General features: G+C 38.1%; 5 protein-coding genes across 5 annotated transcripts in view; 1 reads left to right on the forward strand and 4 right to left on the reverse strand.

Annotated features, from left to right (window-relative positions):
* Positions 1–345, reverse strand: part of LOC104825588 (transposon Ty3-G Gag-Pol polyprotein) — a 9381-nt gene extending 9036 nt beyond the window's left edge. Inside the window, exon 1 of the mRNA XM_019203969.1 lies at positions 16–345. Coding sequence (XP_019059514.1) covers positions 16–345 — 330 coding nt within the window. The remainder of the gene's footprint in view (positions 1–15) is intronic.
* A 3892-nt stretch (positions 346–4237) lies between these two features.
* Positions 4238–4921, forward strand: LOC104825566. Its single transcript, XM_019203966.1, has 2 exons — positions 4238–4390; positions 4461–4921. The coding sequence occupies exon 2, from the start codon at positions 4484–4486 to the stop codon at positions 4730–4732; it is 249 nt and encodes an 82-aa protein (XP_019059511.1). The 5' UTR covers positions 4238–4390; positions 4461–4483; the 3' UTR covers positions 4733–4921.
* Positions 4836–7446, reverse strand: LOC104825565 (histone-lysine N-methyltransferase setd3). The gene is made up of 5 exons (XM_010557920.2): positions 7025–7446; positions 6460–6626; positions 5950–6249; positions 5582–5845; positions 4836–5487 (listed from the first exon to the last, which is right to left on the reverse strand). Exons 1-5 carry the CDS (start codon positions 7347–7349, stop codon positions 5110–5112), a joined length of 1434 nt encoding a protein of 477 aa, XP_010556222.1. The 5' UTR covers positions 7350–7446; the 3' UTR covers positions 4836–5109.
* An 8089-nt stretch (positions 7447–15535) lies between these two features.
* LOC104825567 (conserved oligomeric Golgi complex subunit 5) lies at positions 15536–18588 on the reverse strand. Its single transcript, XM_010557921.2, has 3 exons — positions 17428–18588; positions 16673–17146; positions 15536–16591 (listed from the first exon to the last, which is right to left on the reverse strand). The coding sequence occupies exons 1-3, from the start codon at positions 18532–18534 to the stop codon at positions 15662–15664; spliced, it is 2511 nt and encodes an 836-aa protein (XP_010556223.1). The 5' UTR covers positions 18535–18588; the 3' UTR covers positions 15536–15661.
* Positions 18589–19219: 631 nt separating this feature from the next.
* On the reverse strand, positions 19220–21238 carry LOC104825568 (zinc finger protein 7). The gene is made up of 2 exons (XM_010557922.1): positions 20940–21238; positions 19220–20064 (listed from the first exon to the last, which is right to left on the reverse strand). The coding sequence occupies exon 2, from the start codon at positions 20032–20034 to the stop codon at positions 19432–19434; it is 603 nt and encodes a 200-aa protein (XP_010556224.1). The 5' UTR covers positions 20035–20064; positions 20940–21238; the 3' UTR covers positions 19220–19431.
* Positions 21239–23672: the final 2434 nt, after the last annotated feature.

Genomic DNA, 23672 nt, shown 5'->3' on the forward strand with positions numbered 1-23672 from the left:
CAGCGGGCATCTGACATAATCCAGATCCCTGGAGATGCGGATCAGCCAATCCTCCGCGATCTCAGGTCTCTGGGTACCCTCGAACCTCGGTGTCCCCATCATCCGAAGTTCCCGTATCAAGGGCAGGTAATCCACCACAACAGGGGCTAGATGCCCTGGTGGTCCCGATGGAGGTGGGGGTGGAATACCCTCTGGTCTAGCTCCAGCCTGATATGGCATGTTCATCTGGTACTGACGCCACATCGTATCAAAGAACTGCTGTTGAAACTCTGGTGGTGCATGCTCGGGTGGAGGGGGTTCTTCCCTCACCGGCAAACGGACAGGTCTACCACATCTCGGAGGCATCGGTACACTGCAGACAAGGGAGAAAATTTCAGTTCTGGTGATTTCAGGATCATGTATAAATACATTGGAAAACCTTTCTTTCAAAAAAAATCGTTTGAAATCATAAACAGTATTGCTGTGGGTTTCAAGCAATTCCTTCCCGTGGAAAGAACTGCTCTGATACCACCAGCTGTAGCACCCGTAACCCGTCTCCCGCTCACGAGTTGTGCCACATGGACGCTCAACCATATAATAAAATAGCGGGAATTTAAAAACATTTATTTTATTACACACGCAGCGGAAAACAAGTATCTGTTTACAAACCCACGTACAGTAGTATACACACCAACATAAGGACGGTAACTGTAATAAAATACAAAGTCAGGTCACCGCCCGTACAAGCCAACATAAGTCCAAAGAAAGAAAAGTACATGATCCAGATAGCTCCTCACACGTCACCAGTACCCTCGTCCTGCTGCTGCCAATACTGCTCCGTGCCTGAAACGTTGCATAACAACGTCCATAAGCTACGTGCTTAGTGAGTACTTCGGGTTAGACCCGAAGATCATACTCAAATTGCAAATGGCCAAACACAATCAATATTATACACACACTAGATATAAGTATATACATATATACACACTTCATGCCAGGAAAACACAGTTCACTCAATCGCCCAATTAATTCACTTTTCACACCCACTCAGTCCGCATGATGTATCATCGGACATAACCGTCAAATCATCTCTATGTGCATCGCACACATAGGATACCGCAAGGATCTGGTCTCACCAGTCCAGGACATATGTACACAAGTAATAACTCGACCCATCGGGTCTCTCAGTAATAACCGTACCGTCAAATCATCTCCACGTGTGCATCACACACGTGGGTAAGGACGCTCCATGTGCAACGCACATCCCCCGCTCTCCTCGGCAATCGCCGGAACAATAAAACACGCCATCCAAATCCCTACTCCATAAAACATAATACATCAATCATCCCCTCTGATATCGATGTCACCTCTCGATACCAGAGCGCCAGGTGCCTCCTCTAGGCCACCACCGACTATGTCGAGCGAAGTCAGTACACAACTGACAACCTCTCGCCGGCCGTCCGCCACGGAGAAACTCATTGGACCCGAGCTCAGGTCTTTCTGAGTTCCTTCGCATAACCTCGTCGGGAGAATCGCTCAATCCCGAGTCACGGGTAAATGTATTGCCAGTCTCTGCCGGGAGAATCACTCAATCCCGATCCCGTTCCATAGCTAGTGGAACGTTGGCGCGGTTACAGTGTAACCGTAGGATTTCCTCAACCCCGTGATAGCCGAATCACTCAAGACTATCACGTGTATCATCGGCTCCAAGCTCTGCCCGTGGGCAACCAATCACAATCATGCCTCCTCAATATGAAACCCGACCCGGGTCAGAGATCATAAAGAGGAGATTCCAACAATGCAACCATCGGGATATCACCTCAAACCCGCTACAATCACACGCTCAACCATATCCCGGCCCTCCGGAATAAGATCTCACGCCATGCCAACTACCCGATTCCCCAATCACATGCATTCATTTATTATTATACTTCAATCGGATATACACACGTCTTTACTTGACATTTTGGTTATCTCGTTTCTTTACATTCATTTTATTCTTTTATCCCCCGATCCGATCAAATTGGGTTCCGACTATTTCGGATTACCAATTCAGCTCGTTCCGAAGGTTTTATTTATCGTAAGTCGGTTTCATTCAAGTTTCATGTGGTTCGGGTGGAAAACGGGTTTAGGTAGGTCACGTATAGGGGTCGGTTGCATCGGATTCCGTTCGGTCCGGAAGAACGAACCAAAACGGGGAAAAAGGGGTCCAGAACGGACGGTCTACCCGTCTGAAACGGACGGTCTACCCGTCTGGAACGGACGGTCTGGTGGCTTGGTCCCTTCGGTCTGGCCGAAGCTGGAACGGACGTTCCGCGAAAGGTGGAACGGACGTTCTAGGTCAGAACGGACGGGCCAGGTCCAGAACGGACGGTCTGGGCTCGTCTTCTTCCCCCGAAACCCTGCAAACCCTAGAACGGACGATCCATGCCTGGACCGTTCGGTCTAGGCGCATCAGGAACTTCGGGTTCCCAATTTTCGCACCAAACTCAACAAGTTATACATAAAAATGATCCCTAGAACATCAGGAATCCAAATCTAACACCAATTTCATGCAATTTCCACTCAAAGCAATCAAATCTCCATTTTCAATTTGATTATCATTTTTGGGCATAATCCGAAACACTCACTTAGCTCAAATTCGAGCTCGGGGTTTCGTTGGGGATGTTCTGTAGGGTTGATTGCTGTGGTTATTTGTTGATTTCGACCGAAATCGGGACTCCAATCGAAGGTTGAAGTTTCGGACTTTTGAGAGAGTTTGTGGGGGAGTGAGAGGGCGAAGTGAGAGGCGAAGAACGACGGAATGGGCGGACCTAGGGCAGTTCTCGCGTCCCAGAAGAAGCAGGAGGTGGCACACGCCGGAGGGAGGCCGAAATTGCGGCGGTGACTCAGCAGAAAGGGAGGCGGCGCGCGATGACTCAACAGAAAGGAAGAGGCGGCGCGTGACCTGGCCAAGGCCGCCGGAACGGACGGTCTGCTTGTCAGACCGGACGTTCTGGCCCGTTTTCGTCCGTTTTTCTCGCTCGTTTCGGTCCAATCCTTCGGGTCAACTTGGTTAGGGTCTAACTTAATATTTTAGGGACATTTTTATGACTTATATTTAATTTTCTAAAATTCGGTTCCATGGTGAAATTTACGGGTTATTACAGCATCCAATCATAAAGTTACACGTGGCTCATTATTTGGATAGTAATCAGTCTAATGCCCCCTCATGATTTAATTTGTGATGTGACATTCACACACATACTCATATATACACACACACTATATGTAACCCTTAATAACGTTTAGTAATCCTTAATAACATCTTTGTAATTTTATTTGTCTAATATTCTCACAATCGCCATTTGAATTATATGATTATCAAGATATTTCCTAATACCGTATAGATGATGTCGTAACAACTATAATATGCTTGAAATTATTTATAGTAAGTACATATGGATATAAATTTCGTGCAAATATGAAATTTGGTTACTCAAAATGAAAAAAAAAAATAACAAATAATAATTAGCCAATTTGAATAAAACTGTTTCAGCTTTGTAGGTAATTTACCCATTTTTTGCTAGTGGGTAGAATAGTTCACCACAGTTTTAGGCCAATACCCCATTTAGTAGTTATCAGAAGATAAGTTTCTCATTTTAAAAAAAAAAATTATAATGCTTGGGACATGGGTCAACAAAGGAAACGTGTAAAACTTGGTTTTGTAAGAAACTTAATATATATATACACACACACACCACTTTGTAGAAATCTTATCTTATTTTACATATAGACATTCTAGAAACATCTGATTTGGTTAATCTCCATAAAGTCAAAATGAATACAATATTCTGAATGAAAGTCAACTACTTCATATATTTTTATCATGTTATATATATATATATATATATATATCACTTAGTAGTTAGTACCATCATATGATATATTTTTTTTATAAAAAAAAGGGTAAAAAAGACAAGAGAGGAAATGAATAGAAATTTCCAATGGGCCAAAGCGCATGGCCTCTTTTCTCTTCTCTGTCAACAAAGGCCATTTGGGTCTCCTTTGACTTTCAAACATCATTCATCCACGTTTTTTATTTTCAACCCAAAAAAAATCAAAGAATATAAAAGAAAGAATCGAGAAGGTGTAATGGATGGTAGACACGTAACCACAAGTTCACCATAAACCGCCCTCAATTTCATGCCGGTTTTAATTAATTTATTTTACGTCTTCTTAGTGTTAGAAGAACGACGACTACGACTCGTCAATGTTCGCGTTGGCCACCAAACCTTCCCTTCATTTCCTAACTCATCAACAACTCGTGCCCCCCCATCTCTCTCTCTCTCTCTTACATATATACACACACACACACATATATATATGTATAAATTGTAAAACCTTCTACAAACAACACCAAGAATAACAGGTACTACACGCCTCCAGCGTGATTTCCTTCTTCTGAAACTGTATAAAAGGGCACGTCTTTGTTTGGACAGAATCTTCTCGGGTTTGGTCGGAAATGGAGGGCAAGAAGGTGGATCTCGAGTTCAGAAACTGCAGGTGCGACGAGGACGAAACATCGTCCGACGGGGGGCATGCACAGAACGATGTTCCGATCCACAGCCAAGTCATGAAGATCAAGAGGGAATTCGAGAAGATAAAGCACCCTCAGCCCGAGACGCGAAAGCTGATCCGCGAGATCACGGGCCATCAGCGTTCTCGGTCTCCCCTCGGGCTAGGGGAGAGACCCATCACGGTCGGGAACTGATACCCGGGTTTTTTTTTTGGGTAAGGAGAGAAGCTAAGCTATAATGTAATGAAGAGACAGACAGACAGGATCTGTCTCTCTGCTTTCAGACATGATACCAGGGTTTAGTTTCAGGGCTTTTCTCTATCTGCCAATGTATATATTCATGGTTTTGGGTTTAATACATATGAGTCTTCCCCTGTTTCATAACCCTGACAAACAAAAGGAACAAATCTTTTTGCTTTTCTATCTCAAGCAACATTACCCAGAAATTTCTTATGATCTCAGATCAGAATTAAGTTTCAAGGCAGTGATTTGACTTGCATAAGCAAAATTATGGGGCTAAGATCTAACAGGAACAACAGTCAAAACAACTTGCATGCTTGGTGGACCGATCCCTATGATGCAGCTTGACTCGTCTCCTTGGATGATAATGACTTAACCCTTCTCGAGAGATCTCTCATAACATCTATGATCACAGATTTCTTCTGGATTCTGTACCGAGCAGCCAATTCCGTGGTGGCTGATACACCTTGTTTCAGGACAGCCTCGTCCTCCATTATCTTCGTCGGGAAATGCCCCAAAGCAATCATGCAAAGAGCAATGACAGTGCGAAATACGGCCAGCTCGTTTGCTATTCCTAGAGGAGCTTCAACCGACAAAGATTTCAGCTTGTTTATATCATGCTTCTCTACTGCCTCCATTTCGCAGCAAAGCAATATTCTTAATGCAGCCAAGAGCCGTCCTTCTACCAGTTCTGGACCTCCTATCGCTACCTATTACGATACCATAAAACCATTACAATCAGCCTCCGCGGATTCCTATTAATGTGGTTAGGTATCGAAATAGAGAGTTGTGATTTAGAAAAACCTTGAGATTTGAGGCTTCCCCAGCTAAATTTAATCGGGAAAGGAATTGACTTTGCCATGGAGATGGTGAAGAGAAATTTGGGGAAGAAACACCGGCTGCCATGCTTGCAGCATCCATAAGAGCTTCATCATACTTGAGCTCAACGGTGTCATATGGATTTGATTCAATCACGAATCCATAGTCCAATAGGAAGAAATCGTTGCCAAGGCAACCATAATTCAGCATCAATGGGTCATTCTCTTTGATATCTGTTTCAGCAATGACCTGATGCAGAAGGGAGAGAGCTTTTCAGCAGTGACAAACAGGAAAATGAAAATTTTTGTTTGACACAAACTGCTCAGAGAGCCAGCTTGGTTGGATAAACAAACCTTAACTAGAGTATTCGTGTTCTCTTCACTCTGTTCTTGAATGATTCGGGCATTCGGTTTGAAGCTATGATTACACATATCTATCAGAGGAAGCATCATAGGGACATCGTTAGAAGATCCATCTAGAAGCTTTTTACCGTGCAGACGAAATGCTCTAGACGAAACTGCTGACATGGCCCACCCGAGCGAGGATGCATCTACATCTTGGCCCCTGAAAGGATGATCACTTGGCTTAATACCTTCAAGAGTTCGTCTGATCTCTTGCTCGAACTCAAGAAGAAAACGGCATCTTCTATTAACCTGACTCCAAGGCGAAAAGACAAAGAATAAGAAAACCCATGAAATCTTACAAATAGGCAGTGATGGTAGGAGCCTTAACAAGCAAATCACAACTCGAGCAATAATCTGAAATCCTTTTGATGTTCAACACAATAGATTACATGATGAAACAGGAAGCAAATCAGTCTCTAAAAGGTTGCTCAGTTTTCATTTTGCCCGCTCGTGGTTTACCTGGTAAAGAAGGGGAGCATATTGCAAGTTCTTTATATCTTCCCCGGGAAAGAATATGGGAACTGTATAAGTTTCGGGGAGGTTGCTAATGTACGGCCACCAGAAAGAATCGATCTTTGCTCTCTCCTGCAAAAGCCTCATCCCCAACTTCATTGCCCACAATTCATCTGCCAAATTCCCCCCTCATATACTAAATAATCGAACTTTGGAAACTTGAATTTACCAACACAGATCGCAGAACTCCACAAAGCATAACATTCAACCAAATTCAAGAGCTAAGACTCAAAGCCAACATGTAGACTTGCGTATGGATTTAGAACTGTGATTTGCCTCACAGTGAATAGCTCTCAAAATGATGCCAACACCATTACAGAACATCAGCCAAATTCAAGAGCTAAGTTTCGTGACTCAGAAGAGCGAACACCGGCAGATTTAGGATTGTGATTCAGAGTGAAGATTTTTACGAAAGATTGTGAAATGTGTAAAATTGATCGATAGAACAACGGCCACAATAATCAATCAGAAGCAAAACCAAAAACATTCGCCGGAGAAGAAAAGAGCGTACCGGGGATACGGCGGGCCAAATCGGCCAGGACGGCGAAAGAAGCAGCGTCGTCGTCTGATTCGGATTCGAATCTCAACGGGACGTGAGGAGGAAGAGAGATAAGATCGGATCCTTGAGGGATTTTCTCGGAGGAGACGAGGCCGAGACCAGAGGAGCCATCGTCAGAGAGCTTGAGGGAGTGGTGGACGAAGCCGCCTTCCCTCTTGACCCACAGTATGAGGTCCGGCGGGTGTGGAGCCAACCGCGACGGCTGAGACGCGGCCATGCAAGTTAACGGCCGAATGTGAAGTGCCAGAGAAGCCAGCGCCATTTTCGAAGCCGCCATTGTTTTCGGCCACAAGCTCCTGAAGCAGCAGGTTTCTTTGCTTTGGCGAGTGGGAGTCGTAGTTTCAAACTGGGTCGGCCGGGTCGGGTCGGGCCGGGTCAGAGGCACAAGTCTAAAATTGGCCCGGTTAAGCTTTTTTTTTTTGTTATTACTATATGAGGATGCGCGGGTTATTCTTTTTCTAACGGTATAATTTGTTAATATTAATATAATGAAAACTGATATAGTTTAAAAAATATATCTATACAATTTAATTATTGTAAATCATCATTATATTATTTATATAAAGAATTAAAAAAATAAAGTTTGAAAATATGAGTGTCGTTGTCTAATTTTGTATAGGTTTGATACTTTGATGTTAATAATTTGTTATGAGCGTCTTAAATCTCGTTCTTTTTTTCCGATCTCTAAAAACATTTAGTTAAAAATTATTAATAAAATAATATATGAGTTATTTTGATAATGGTTAAATTTATATATTTGTCATGGATTTTTTTATGATGTTGAGTTGTGTATTTATATAAATTTTTTTTCGATGATGATGTGTTTAACGTAAGAACAATTTTTAGTTAATTTAATATAATAATATTGTTTTTGTTTTTTTAATTAAAAATTTTATATTAGTTTGTTACAAGCGAAATGAGATATAAATTTGTTTAAAAGTATATAGTTTACAACTTAATTAAAACGTTGTAAACTTACTCTTTTAATAATATATGGAGAACATTTTTTGAGTTTACAATTTAACTCATAAATCTGATTGTTCTATTGCGACCAAAAATCCAATAATATTTACAATTAAAAAATATATCAGTTCTAAAATCAAAGTATCTATTGTTTTAAATTTTATTTTATAATTTGATAAATCTAGTATGTTTTGTTTTTGTTTGGTTTTAATCAATTTAAAATGAAAGATTGGTTTTAATCAATTTAAATAGTTGATGATCTTTTTAATTCAAAATTAATAGTTTTTTTATATATAATTCAAAATTAATAGTTGATAGTTTTGTAAAATTAATTTTAAGTATAAGGTTTTCCCGTGTAAATGAGATAGACATCTTTTTTAATTTGTCCCCAAACCAAACAATACTAATAATCCGAACCAAACTCACTTTAATTAATCACATGCTAAATCACACACACATAAAATATACACACACATAAAATATATATGCACATTGACTCACTTTCAATACAAACTTCTTGATCTTGTTCATAGCTCTGAGTTGCTGCATTCGCAACAAAGAACATTATTGATAGGTTTAGATGCATCTCTTACTTTTCTTATCCATGGATGTTCTGAACTGAACAATATGTTACCATTCCGGTTTAAAGAATAACCGGTATCAAAAACTGGAAACGGAAAAATCGGTCTAACGAAGAACTTATCATGTAGTGATTCGGTTCTAGGTTCTAGGGTCTTTATTCAACATGTTTGTAACCAATTCCTTAGCGTTTTCTGAAGAGAAGGAACCTTTCCAAAAACATCCACCTGAAAAAAAAGCATGCGACTCATTGTTAGCACATGCACGAGGGAGGATCTCTGAAATGAGTTAAACATAATGATGCTTCAGCATTACACCGGAAAAATATTTGTCATAGTAGACAAACCGAGCAGAAGACAAAGCAGTGAAATAGCAAGGCAAAAGATTATGTGGACTATAATTTAAAATTGATTGGAAACAACCAAGTAGAGAGAGACTTAAATGTTTAAATATATACCAATTAAATTCAGAGAAAAGAAAAATGATGAAATTTTGGTTAGGGTTTATGGGTGGAAAAGGTAAATCGTGGCTCCTCTGAAGACTCATGGATAACCTGAAACTTCTGTTAGGTTCTAATTGTTAATTTTTATAAACCAAATACTCACAAAACACAGCATAGACATAAAACAAATCTGAAACATAAACATGTATTCAGTCACTCATAACTTATATACGCTATATACACATACGACTGCAGAAAAAACTTATTTGCAATAAAATATTCAACCCATTACTACACATATTTATAGAGATAATTTAGTAACCGGTAGAAACTTCTCAACCTTAACTGCAGAATTAAAAACTTCTAAATAACCGATTGAAACCGCTTTTGAATCACACATCTAACACTGATTTGATCTCAAGGTCCACAAACTGAATCACTCGAACCAAACCATCGAAGATACAGTGTGCTTCTTTACTCATCTTACTTTCCCGAGAAAATCCTGTAAATTTTTTCTCCCTGTTCCATGAGAGAAAACTCAAGAGACAACCAAATTTCTTATGGATACCCTCCCGTGCGATTCGCAGATTCTAAATGAACGAACAAATAAGAATTTATATCGGTTATTTATGCACTAATATTATAGAACCGCCAGTTGATTATATAAATAAGGAATGATAAAATTACCTGAAAACCGTAGTTTCGTTTTAATCTCGTTTTTTATCCCCAAACTGTTTGATATAACAACAAAACCCAATAGAATTACCAAGCAAAGAAAAATGAGGGTGAGAAATGAGGAGAAGGTTTGCTTATATTACTCTGTAAAAAAAAATTACAGAAATGGAATACAAAAAATCGCAAACATAAATTAAGAATGATGAAAAGATGGAATTTCCTCAGCAACCTCGAACACTGTCTCATCTTGTTCTTCGGCTAGGGCTTCCTGAAATAGACAAAATAAAAAACCGAAAATCTCACTTGTAAGGACGGTATAGTCGCCTTATATAAAAATTCTATTTCTGGTCGTTGAACAATACCTTAAAAAAAATAACTTCACATTAACTAAAGGTGAGTTTGATATTCCGATAAAACCTCTGTTTATGTAAGAATTCATCAAATCTTTTAATGAAAGTTGGTAGTATTAATCAAAATTGGTGGTACAACGATTAGGATCTCATATCCACATTGCAAGCTACCAAGCTATCACTAAATAAATCCTCAAACGGAGAATACACGAACATATGAAACCTCCGTTTATATAAAAAAAAAAATTCCAATCTTGGGGTTCATGTAAGAAATCTTGGTTAACTTGCATCAATGGCGGTTTTAGATTGAACTCCCACACATTTAGAACCACTGATGCTTGCGATCTTCATCACGCTATGAGTACTATACCCTCCTCCATCCTCCGAACATTTGAGATTCCTCTCCCCTTTCGGGCTGTCGAGCATCGAAGCAACAGTAGCCATTTATTAATATGTTATTAAGAAATCATGTCGTTTGAGTGCACCATAACATAAAAATAAAAATAACCATAACATTTATTATTTAGACAAAGAATAATAAATTGTTTATTAGTGGCTAATGAATATCACATTGAGTGTACACACAAAGTGGCTAATGTATTTGTATTTCTGGATTCTTCTGCACGCTTTTTATCAAGAGACCAATTTCATGGTCCAAGGTCAAATTCATCGGAATGTATTTTTTTATTTTGTGATATATATATATATATATATGTATATGTATTTATATATGTGTATGTGTATATATATATAAATATATTTGTTTGTATGTATATGTATATATATTTGTATAGATGTTTGTATATATATATGTGTATATTTTTTTATTTTATATATATATAGATATATTTTTATATTGGAGTATATACATTTATATTTGTATATAGATATGAAAATGTATTTATATATATGTATTTTTTTGTTTTGTTTTTTTTAAAAAAAATTTCAAATTTTTTAAATTTGTTTTTTTTTCGATTTTTTCAGATTTTTTTTTTGAAATCTGACGTGGCATGCTGACGTGGTAAAATTTTCCATCTGACGTACCACGTCAACCGCCACATATCGTGCCACATCAGTTGTTAACGAACACTTAACACCGTTTTCGGATTATGTAGAAAATTGCAGTTAAATTGGATAGTTCGTGTATCGATTTGGCACATTTAGTAATTTGGTGTAGGTTTTTGTCAAATTAAAAAGCTCGTATAGGAAAATGCCACATTTTACAAAATCCGTATAGGAAAATGTCATTTTTTCTATTAAAAATGATATTAGTAACATCTTGAAACATTGTTTGTTTGATATTATTGTTTGGTAAAATCTTGAAATCACTATAAAAAATATATTTTCCTATTTTTTTAGTTTTCTATATATATCTCCATTGTTTATTTCTAATAAATTATATGTAGAATTGAACTGTAATTCGTTTATCTTGTATTCTTAAAATCATAACTATAATATATTGAGACTTATAATTCAATTATGATGGTCTTTCATTTTGTATACATTGTCATATCCCCTATAAATTGTATCATTACTTTCTCGGCAATCGAACACTCCTCATCCCTTCTTCGCCTCCCCTACCAACATTCACTCTCGCAATATCTTCTTCTTCAACCTCTCAAAATATCGAGCACATCGTCCTCTTCAATGTCAAAGATGACGTTGATCCCGACAACGTCACCGCCATAAAAATAATATTCAAAGATAGTTTGGAAACTCTCTCGTATTAACGTATTGTTGTTGTTGGTAATAACATATATATATTGTGACCATCATTTTCAATACAGTAAAATATTTTTTAATATATCAATAATAATTCATTTTTTTATTACATCATAACGTTATAATACTATATCATTAATAATTCATTTCTTTTCATTGCATCATAATGTTATAAAATTTATTAATCTTACCACTACTATTCACAATAATAACTATTAATGTACCATGATATAAAATAATAATTAAAATGAGCAATTTATTGTCATAACTTTTTAATTCAACGTAACGTTTTCATTTAATTTATAGTTAATATCATTTATAAAATTTGATAATTAGATTTGATTATTTAGATTAAAATATATGTGTTTAATAAATTATATATATTACTTATTTTAAATTCTATTCACTATTTTATTAATTTTTATATTTAACCTAAATTTACAAATATACATAGCTTTAATATGATTTTTTCAATATTATCATTTTAATATTACATGAGTTTTAATAAATTATTTTGTAAAATAGATTTTGTATTCCACGTTAAATATTTATTAAAATCACATTAATCATATTACATAATGATAATATGCTTATAATCTAAAATATTCAATTTATATGTAGTTAATTAGTTTTTAAATGAAAAAAAAAATAAAAAAAATATCACATGGATGATGATATAACTTCACCATAACTCTTTAAACTTTATTATTTATGTATAAGATTATTGATATGAATGTATAATTGTTATATATATTATGTAAAGTTAAATTATAATATTAAACCATTATATATATAAGAAACGAAGAAATGAAAAATACATAAGAAGCCAAGAATATAATTTTTCTGGATTAGATTTTTTGTTGTTTGTTCTACAAATTTGGAGAGAAGATATGCATCCACTTCATTAACAATGTTGATCTATTTGCTCCGTTTATATCTCTTTTAGTTGTAATCGCATTCTCAACTTGTAAAATCCATTCAGCAATTTCTTTTTCGAATCGGTTATCAAGTTATGTTTTGACAAATTTACAAATTTTTCTACAGTTTACATTTATAAAAATTATCATTTAAAAAACATATGACAAAATATTATACTGTCAAAATAAAATTATTTAAATAAATAAATACAAAATATTAATACATTCATATGGTTTCACTAACTCCTTGGTCTGCATTGCAAGAAATGCATCAACAATATTTTCAAAATTCCTGGGCTAATTAGAATAGCATACACCAATTTTGGTTAGTCCTCCTATTGGGTGACTTTTAAACCCAAAAGGTAATGTCGTTGTTTTTTCTTTCTGGCTTTTTTGATGCCTAAGGGGCCGACTGGTTACATCGCTGTCACCCGCAAACGGAGCGATTGCGATTTCTGGCGGTTGCGGGCGATTGAAAAACTGACTGGTTGAACCGCAACCAACCGCAACCGCAACCAAACTTGTGTTTTCTAATCGCAGCTTCTAACTTGCGTTTTGGTAGCGGTTTCCGGCGTTTTGACAAAAAAACTAAAATATTTTTATTAGAAATTATATAAAACATTAATATATATATTGGTGATGATTTTGTTTAGTGTTATGATTTGATATTATTTTTTAGTATTATATTTTAATAAAAAAAATACAATAGTATAATTTTTAGGTTTAATAATGATTATTTTTAATAATTTTTATAATAAAATTATTTTTTTACTTGAAAATAAATTAAATTGATAATATTTTTATTTTAAATTTATTATTTAATTATTATAAATTTAATAAATAAAATGATACGAAAAATTTAATTAAAACTATTGTAAAAGTAATATTTTTTTTTTGACAATTTATATCAAAACGCAACCGCAACCGTAATGAACCATTCACTTCTAACTGCACCCACCCGCAATCGCTACTTGGGCTAATTAGAATAGCATACACCAATTTTGGTTAGTCCTCCTATTGGGTGACTTTTAAACCCAAAAGGTAATGTCGTTGTTTTTTCTTTCTGGCTTTTTTGATGCCTAAGTTGAATTAGTCGAAGGGAAGGATGTTTTTTTTCTTTACTTTATTGAGTGCTCCTTGTCATCTCGCTCCTTCCCATGGCCTGAAAAAAATTCTCATTCATCCAATGATATTTATAATGATAAATGTCTATTAATTATTCTAAAAAATTAGACCTACTCAATTTACTTTTTCATAACCTGCTCATACTTGTGCTTTTGAGCAATCCTTATTAAAGAATATAAAAGTGAAATAAATACCTTCGAGCGAGCAGGTGGGAGGTCCTTGAAGAATCCTTTGTACTTTTTGCACACCACGCATGGCCACAACCTTTTTCTCCATAGACGCTATCCCTCTTCTCATCTTCTTCGCCTCCACTTCCATGGCCTTTGTCAATGTTTCCACCTTCTCTCCCAACATTTATCATCCAATAAAAAATACCCGATATATCAACATGTTGATCTCAGTTCTATATCTACCAAGCTATCAAGTGAGTGACTCACCTTTATGGCTTCATCCTTATCTTTAATGCTCTGTTCTTTCTCCGGCTATGCATCACGGTTATGCGCGTCCTCTATGAAAGCATAACCTTTAGGTTTATTGGTCAGATTGTCTGTCATCGGTTGAACCTGAAAAAACTCAGAAAAAGATATCATAAATCTTCGGCAAACTAACAGTTTTTTTTTTTTTGGTTTAAGGCAAACTAACAGTTTTAATAGACCATACCTAATAAACAGGCGATTCTATAGATGAAAAGGAAGGAATAGTGAGTCGTGGTCAAGATAACAATTGTAGAAGATAGTATTATATAGGTGCAATACTCAAACGTACTGACAATGAGAATATTAAATAAGACGTTTGAGTGTCTTGCCACTGTTTTTGGTTTTAATTTTTTACCCACTATATATTAACTACACATGTTGAAGACTAATTAAAGTCTTTCATTTATTACTATACAACGTGTATGAGCGTTTTTTTATATATAATAGGAAAGGGTGTTTTACCTTTTTTTTTATATCCATCACCTCAAGAATTTATTTAAGATATTATTTTGATATTTTTATTTAGATAAAACCTTCAAAATAACATTTAAATATAAGTGAAATCACTAAATAAACTTTATTAAAATAATTAACTATTTTATTTTAAAAATTATAATAATATGTTATTTAAAATTTTTAACTACCATATAGGCATCTTTTTAAGAATTAACTTTTTGTCTTTTTAATTTTTATATTTATATATAAAATTAGTGTTAATCTAAATGTATATATATGCATAAAAATTAATTATAATAATAATAATTATAATTGTAATTATGAAAGTTCCCAATTAAATCAATAAAAATTAAAACAAAATTGCCATATGGATGATGACATGGAGATGAGGTGGGTTCACCACAATCCTTTAAACTCCTTTATTAATATATATAGATATAGATTTGTCAATGCTAGATTTTATCGTTAGGACTTTGGACGCATAACAAATTATTAATTAGGTGGTTTATTCGGATTTCGGATTTAAAAAAATATATAAGACAGTTCAATTTTTTAATTAATTTTGGTTGTATTTTGCTTCTTATTCCGTTTTATCGACAAATATTTTTTTTTAGTTTTTTCGGTTTTACCAAATTCATAACAATTAGTTTTTATATGTTCAGTTATTTGATTCGAATTGATTGCGTTATACGGTTAAATCACCCTTGGGATTAATTATGCAAATGTTTGATAAATTTATTACAAATTTCAATGCTAAATTAAAAGAAAAAAGTTGAAAATTTTATAAAAAATCGATAAAATCGAAATCTCAAATTCAAAACCGTTTCCGTGGTCTGGAAAGCAGCAGTAGTAAAACGATCGATGATGGTTTATTTTTTCTTCTTTTATTTGGATACATTATCGGACAAAGAAGATCCGAGCTGAAGCATAAGAGGATAAACAGGACTGAACTCTTTATCACCTCTTGTCCGAACGGCCACTGCATAATCGTCCAGAGTGGCCTTTACGCCTTTCCATGTCTGATCCTCCCCCTGCGAGTCCATCCACAACGAGTACTGCAAAGGCGTGAGCTTGTTCCTCTGCATCGGCGACTGCAACTCGTCAGGGCCTCGGGAATAGAGGTGATGAAGGACGATACTCGGGGGCAGATCCCCGACCAGAGGAGACGACCCGATCTGAGAGGTTTCGAGGAAAATCAACGGCCGGAATGCTCGGAGGGCTCTGTAAGGTGAGCCTAGTTGTTCGACGGGAAACAAGTTCTGCCCCACCGCTAGTTCGAGCTCTGCCATGTCTTTAGCCATCCTGAGTTTACCCGATTCAGACAGCGGTCTCACGAGAGATGCGTGTCTGAGGAAGAAGATCAGAACCCGAGAAGCCATACTCCTCGCTAGCCTCATGCATATAGACTCTGTCACAGTAGGGTTACCGCTCGCTGTGGAAGGTAATAATCTGGACAGAAACTCGCTTCGGAAGTGGAGAATCGATTTTTGGAGTTCCTCCATGTAAGGGGAAGAGTTGTTGTCGATTGCAGAATCGAGATTGAGTGCACCAAAGTTCTGATCATGGATTTGTAGGATGCACGATTCGAGACGGTCCACCATTGCTTGGAACAAGGATGTTACCGAGTCACATGCCACGCCATAGATCGCGCCCAGAGAAGGAGATAACACATCGGCGGCGATACTGGGAAGGTCCGAGATCATAGATGAGATCCGCATGTGAATATCTTGTAGATGCTGACACAATGTGAAGTTCCTTATCTGTGCTGAAGTAGCAGGGCCCGTTATTTGGCGTGCCTCGGGACCCGTAGAAATCTGTCGAATAAATGTTAACTGTGTTACAAATCGAACGGGAAATATAATATAACGGATATGTATGTGTATGTCTATATATACCTGGTACTCGGCTCGTTCGGCGAGGAGAAGGAGGACCTTTCCTATTTCCCGCAACAAGAGAAGAGTCAAACGACCGTCTGGCTGAACGGCCTCAATCTCTTCCTGAATGCGTGATAATACCCGAGAGATCTGTTCTTTAGAAGGTACACTTCCCCGGCTGGACATCGGGAATATGGCATTCACGAGATCTGACAGGCGGCCCAGGCATTGTGACAAGAAGGCGGTCTGGAAGATTTCGATGGATCCACCCATCTGTTCCTTGCGTTCTGAAGTAACCGCGGGCAATACTCCTTTCACGTCGGTATCGCGAGAGATCCTTTCGAGAAGGTTTTCCATCAAAGACACGAGCTTAGGGTATCCCATCGTAAATATATCCTTCACGAAACTTGATGCGGTGAAAGCAGACTTCATTTGGGTGGTAAATGCCTTCACTAACGCATCCCAGACCCTATCGGTTAACATGGGATCACCCTCCTGTTCGGATAAACTCTAAATGTAAGCAATGGAAACCAGTAAAGAGATAAACCGATATCCCTGATGAAGGCCAGTGACATCGAAGAAGGTGATCGATCAAGCATGATTCTGTTCGCTTCAACTAGCAAGTATCTGCTCAAGCTAATTCTAATTCTAAATTCGCAGTGTTCAAGAACTATTGCAATGATTTCAAATACTCCGAGCAAGTTTTTGGGTGATCCCTTGAGACAAAACTTGACAACAGGAACAATAGACTGATGAATCGAGGGCAAGTTCTGTACCTTGATGACTTCGTCAAGAAGCAGGACATGGGTAAAGGGATCCCTCTTCTTCGACAACACCCGTTGCAAGTGCCAAACAGCGAGTACGATTGAATGCAACTGATCCATACAACTCGTCATCCTCTGCCATAACGCCTCCCTAGCCTTGGCTCCGCCGCCGATCTGCGGCGTTCCGCTAGATCGAATGCCGCCGGGTCCGAATCCACCACCGGAGCCGGAAGAAACCGCCTTCATGTCCATGGCGGCACTCACGCTCTTCACGGCCATGCCCTTGTACTTATTCACCAACTGGTCCACCGTTGGCTTTAACTCTCCCAGGTTATAGAAAACTTGCAGCCCAGTTCCTACTTCAGCCTGATTCAACCCTTCCATTCCTCTCTCCAACACATTCATCGCTTCCGATCTCAATTTCTCCCCAATCTCATTGACGTACTTGATTTCTTCGTCGATCACGTCAATGCCGAAGAGATCGTACTCTTTGCACATGGTCAAGATCTCGAAATGGAGCTGAGCAGCCTTGGTGAGGTCGATCCTGTCCGGATCCGAAGAATCCGCGAGATCTCGAAGCTTCTTCGAGAGGCGAAGCGTACGGACGGAATGAGAGAGGAACTCAGCGGCGGAGTGGAGATTGGAGAGCTGTACGGACTTGGATCGGATGGAGCGGATGGGCTCGGAGAGATCGGATCGAACCCGGCGGAGCGAAGACTGGAGGGAAGAGACGGAGGAGCGGAGGGATGAGAGAGAGATCTCGGCCTGGGAGAGAGAAGAGAGCTGGGAGAGAAGCTCGGAGTGGCGAGAAACGACGTCGTGGCGGAGCTGCGAGTCGAGTAGGCGGATGGCTTGGTGGAGGCGCTCGGCGGTGGATGCCGGAGATCCGGAGGCGAGAGCGGCGGAGGAGAATGAAGCAGAGGAGAAGGAAGGGGAGAGGAAGGGAGAGAGGACCGGATCGTTGGCGAAAGAGTCAAGCGGCGAGGAAGACGGCTGAGATGCGGCGGCAGAGGAGGAGGAGGAAGAGGAAGGTGGAGGGTTTTTGAAGGTGGAGAGGCGTTGTAGCGGAGTAGAGGAGGAGGAGGAAGACGACGGAGGAAGTGTCGCCGGAGACGCCATCTCCGGTAACTGAAAGGTGGTTTTTTTTTCTGCTAGATTTTTCCCACGCGCGAGTTGCCTTCTTGCCCCAATTTTATTGGCCTGATTGCGGGCCTTTAATGGGCCTGAACCATTTATTGTCGCTATTCCTTTTCCTATACATGGGCCTTTTAATGGGCCTAAACCCGGTCCGGTATTTTTACTTAAGGTGATTAATTTTTTCAAGTATTGTGACATGAACGTTTAGCTTTATTTGGTTACATAGGGTCTAGACAAATAAAAAACTCTTATCTAAAGTTAGATAAATGATGGATAAATATTTTTAAAAAATGTTTTATTTTTCCGTACAAATTGTTAAAATTGATATGAAAATAATGTTCATGTCTTTCTAAAACTCTAAATCGTGGAAAATACTAAATACCATCCACATTCCACACAGTAGCGGATCTAGAGGGCAAATTTCTTCTTATTATAAAATAAATTTAATTTTATGTGGGTATTTTATAGTTTTATTCAAAATTTTACATAATTTCTATAGAAAATAGACTTTTTTTTTTTAATTGATTGAATGGGGGCATGGACCCCACTTGAATGTAGATCTGCCACTAATTCCACACCCGATGTAAACAAACATGGCATCGAACCAGCCGGTCTATCGGTTTTGAAAATGCATTAACCGGTATCAGCCTTGGACCAAACCGGGAAATGAAGGATTTGACAAACGTTTTCTTCTGCAAATCAAACCAAAGAGTTCAAGATTTTGTACATCATCCGACACTAACACACTCCACTCCTGTAAGAACAATAATTTGACCTGTGACAGCAAATGAACCCTCTGTTTTACAATTAAAAAACCCCCTCTTATATGTAATTTTTAAAAAGAAAAAAGAAAAGAAAGAAAAACACGAATTCCAGTTCTCAGAGTCTCAAAGTGAGATCTGGCACCGAGGAATCTACACCGGCAGCAACAGCCGCAGGAGCAGAATTCAGATCCAAACTCGAACTCGTCAACTGAGCTTCGAGATTCACCTGTCGGAAGCTGCCGGGCCAGAAGAACTCGCCGACGTCGTTGTATCCGACGAACACTTCCGGCTCGTTACTGCCATAGCAACCGCGATGAAACCTAGCCGCAGGAACCACCTTGTGAGCCAGCTGCTGCGGCTGGGGCTGCACCGAGCCACCGGGGTGGTGCATCACACCGGAGTGGGCACGGATCCCGATCCCGAGGGAAGCGAGGCTTGTGTAAGGTCCGTGTCCGTGGCCATGGCCGAGGATTCTGCCGACGTGGAAAGCGCGTTTGGCGATCGTGCGTTCGCGTTTATGAGCGTTCTGGTGACCGCCGAGGGCTTGCGAGCTGTAGAACTTGCGCCTGCAGTAGTTGCAAGAGAAGACTCTCGGAATGGTCGGAGACGACGACGTGCTCGTGCCCTTCGACTCGAGTGTCAGATCGAGAGAGAGTTCGATGGGATTGGATTCGGGTTCCTCGGATTCCCCGTTTGAGTTCGAGTTGGACTGTGTCATTGTTGCACTCTGTTAACTATACGATGTTACCTGTCATAAAAACAATATATAAGCAACCATGGATATGCCTTTGGTATGCTCAGACACTAACATAACATATATATATATATATATGTATGTATATGTATGTATGTATGGGGGTGTGTGTGTGTCAGTGTGTGTGTTTACATGGGCATGGGCTTACCTACATTCATTTGAATGGGTCATATTATACCCCATTCATTTAACTAGAAAATTTATATAATTTCCAATAAAACTGTTAAATGATCTCACAGTAAAATTAAATTTTTCACATAATATAAAATTCAGTTTGCCTCAAAGTAAAAATTTTTATGGATCCGCTAGGGCAATCGATTCATCTCCAAACTAGTACAAAAATCAGTCAAGATTCAGTTTGGACAACACAAGAACACAAATTTTGAACTTTTAAGTCAGCTTCCGCGAAATTGGGAAGTCAAGATGAAATCTTATGATGTCTTTTTATGGAAAAGGAACCCTAGAAACATATGATTAGATAGTCCAAACAATAAACAAGATCCATCAGTTTGGACTAAAACAAGAACATATAGGTTTTGAAAACTTTTAAGCCGGATTCCAAGAACCCGGGAACGTGAGATGAAGCCTTATGATGTCTTTAATGGAAATATAACCAATAGAAAAATAGAATTTTAGATAAAATCTCAAGATTCTGCATGTCCCAAAACAAAACAAAGCCCTGAATCAACAGCAAAGACATGGAGAACAAAGGAAAGAAACCATCCAAACAAAAACTCAAATCGAAGCACCCAAATTCAGAAACAGGAAGCTTGTATACATATACATACAGGGGGGGGGTGAGTGTGTATAGGCCTAGATATGTAGTGAATCATGAACAAGAACCGATTCTTTATACAGAGAAAGAGTACCTTTGGCATCTGTACGGTTCTGATGGAGGAATTGGCGGAATCTGGAGGGGAGAGAGAGAGAGAGCCGAAGGAAGGAGAAAAGATGTTGACTTTGAGGATGTGAGAATCAGATGAAAGGGTACTCCTCCTCAGTTTTTGCCGGAAATAGGTCACTTGTAAGGAAAAAAAAGAATTAAAACATGTGTCCTCAAAAAAATAATCAGAGAGATAAGATTATTGGTGAAGCAGAAAGCCTTTAGAGAGAGAGAAAGTCTAAACAAATTTGGAAAAGCAGATGTTGGAGAGATGGGAATGGAATAAAGTCTCAATAAGTACTGGGGAGATATATACATACATACATATATATATTTGTGTGTATGTGGGTGTATATATATGTATATATTCATAACATAAGATGGAATAAATATATGATTTGGAAAAAAAGAGGTGGATAGACATATTTTTCCCAATTCCCACTACTGAAGTAAGTGTCTGTCTTTTTTAGTCTCGGGAATATTACAATTTGTTTCTTCATGTCAAACTTTTAAACCGGAAATTAAACTAAAAAGGATTATATGGTTCAAGTTTTCAAATTTCAGACGATTTTGATTTTAAGAATAGAAAAATCTTTAATAATATTATGCTCAATTTTTTTTTATGGTTAGGATGTATCCATAGGGTTGCAAATAGTATGTATATATATATATATATATCTACAATGATTATTTAATTAGTGTGCTACAGTTCAATTACTATAGAGAGAGTCCATTCATGAAAAAGCAAAGAAAACATTATTGACATTATTGAGAAGAACAAAAAGGAGGGTCTTATTTGAGTCATATCAACAATTTTATATCCATAGCTTACAACTAGGGTGACCATTTTGATTAATAACCGAATAACCGAGTCGAGGTGAACTGAACCGAATAAAATATAATCTTACTCGAACCGAATCCGATATCAAAACCGAACGGTTATGATTTCTTTAAACAAAAAAACAAAACCGAACCAAATACAAAAAATAACCGAAAAACCGATAATTTTTTTGAAAAAATTGATTTTTTATTGAACCGAATCGAAAAATAATCGAACGAACCGAAACGAAATTTATATAAAAACCGAAATGAACCCGAACCGAAACCCGAAATGGTCATCCCTACTTATACCTATGTTTTATGCGCGTGCGCGCACATATATATATATATATATATATATATATGCCTACCCACCATATACATGTTGTTACATACTATTTTGGTTTAGGAAATTAAGATAACTTGCGAGTTTAATTATTTCGATCTAGAAAGCTCTGAAAATTTTCATGTAACAATTTTTTTTAAAAAAGAATTAAATATAGAATTAAATAAAAACAAAATTAAATTACCTGTCTCTGCTAATGTGCAAATTGAATTTGATGATATCAAAATATCAAAAATTAGATAAGAATTTGGAAACGTGGACTGTTCAAGCGTATAAACAAAATAATTTATGAAAACATTAAATACTGTGATATAAAAGACACGTTTGGGAAAAGTTTATGTGTGTCATTGCATATGCACGAACCTCTATTTAAGTATAAACTGTAACAACCAACCCTAACTAAATTAGGAAGAGAACATATCAAATCTAAGCGTATATGCAACTCAATATATCAACATATATCTCCAGATATATATTGCCATTACCCCCTCAAGTTGGTAAGTGCAAATGTTGGACACCCAACTTGTCAAGGAACCAAGTAAACTCCTTCTTGCCGGCGAGTTGGTCACGTGTCGAGACATGTTTGGTGACGATGTGTCCATAAGCAAGATGATGACGAATGTAGTGGCAATCTATCTCGATATGCTTAGTACGTTCATGGTACACGTCGTTGTGAGCGATATGCAACGCGGCCTGGCTGTCGCAAAACAACATCATTGGCGATGAATGATCTACTCCGAAGCTGGATAGTAAACTCCTAATCCATAACAACTCACATGTAGCGACGCGCATTGCCCGGTACTCGGATTCGGTCGAGGACAGCGAGGGAATAGATTGCTTCTTAGTTTTCCATGAGACGGGCGATGTACCGAGCTGAATGAACCAACCGCTAACCGATCGACGAGTAACGGGACAACCAGCGTAGTCGGCATCACACCATCCATGCAAACGTAAATCTGAATTCGCGCGAAAAAAAGCCCCTGGCCGGGATCCGACTTCAAGTATCGAATGACATGAATTGCCGCCGCCCAATGATCCTGCCGAGGGCTTTGCATGAACTGCGAGACTACATGGACAGAAAAATAAAGTTCGGGGTGAGTAACAGTGAGATATATGAGTCGGCCCACCAGTCTTCGGTAACTACTCGGGTCAGCAAGAAGTGGACTATCGGACAGTGAAAGGCGATGGTTCTGATCCATCGGAAACCCGCTGGTTTGCACCCGAGCATGCCAGCCTCCGAAATGATGTCGAGGGCATATTTCCTTTGACTCACATGTATCCCGGTGGAATTTCTAGCTACCTCCAAGCCCAGAAAAAATTTCAAAGGTCCCAAGTCCTTCATGTGAAAACATGAGCACAAGTATCCTTTGAATGCGTGGAGAGCTATTGTGGAATTCCCGGAGATAATCAAATCGTCAACGTAAACAAGGACACAAAGGTGGGTTGTTCCTTCTTCGGGAAAGTGAATAGAGAATGATCGGATTGAGACTGGACAAACCCATACGTCAACAAGGATGAGCTCAACTTCTCGAACCAACACCGGGGAGCTTGACG

Source organism: Tarenaya hassleriana, unplaced genomic scaffold (assembly GCF_000463585.1).
Source record: "Tarenaya hassleriana unplaced genomic scaffold, ASM46358v1 Cleome47, whole genome shotgun sequence".
NCBI classification, from domain to species: Eukaryota; Viridiplantae; Streptophyta; class Magnoliopsida; order Brassicales; family Cleomaceae; genus Tarenaya; species Tarenaya hassleriana.

Excerpts from the sequence above, each read along its gene's own strand:
- LOC104825566 (XM_019203966.1), top strand. The coding sequence starts at position 4,484 with ATGGAGGGCAAGAAGGTGGATCTCGAGTTCAGAAACTGCAGGTGCGAC.
- LOC104825565 (XM_010557920.2), bottom strand. The coding sequence starts at position 7,349 with ATGGCGGCTTCGAAAATGGCGCTGGCTTCTCTGGCACTTCACATTCGG. Across the intron at positions 6,627-7,024 it reads TTTGGCCCGCCGTATCCCCG|ATGAATTGTGGGCAATGAAG; the intron begins GTACGCTCTTTT and ends GGAATTTGGCAG. Across the intron at positions 5,488-5,581 it reads GGGAAGCCTCAAATCTCAAG|GTAGCGATAGGAGGTCCAGA; the intron begins GTTTTTCTAAAT and ends GTATCGTAATAG.
- LOC104825567 (XM_010557921.2), bottom strand. The coding sequence starts at position 18,534 with ATGGCGTCTCCGGCGACACTTCCTCCGTCGTCTTCCTCCTCCTCCTCT. Across the intron at positions 17,147-17,427 it reads TTCTTGACGAAGTCATCAAG|GAGGGTGATCCCATGTTAAC; the intron begins GTACAGAACTTG and ends TTATCCGAACAG. Across the intron at positions 16,592-16,672 it reads CCGAACGAGCCGAGTACCAG|ATTTCTACGGGTCCCGAGGC; the intron begins GTATATATAGAC and ends TTTATTCGACAG.
- LOC104825568 (XM_010557922.1), bottom strand. The coding sequence starts at position 20,034 with ATGACACAGTCCAACTCGAACTCAAACGGGGAATCCGAGGAACCCGAA.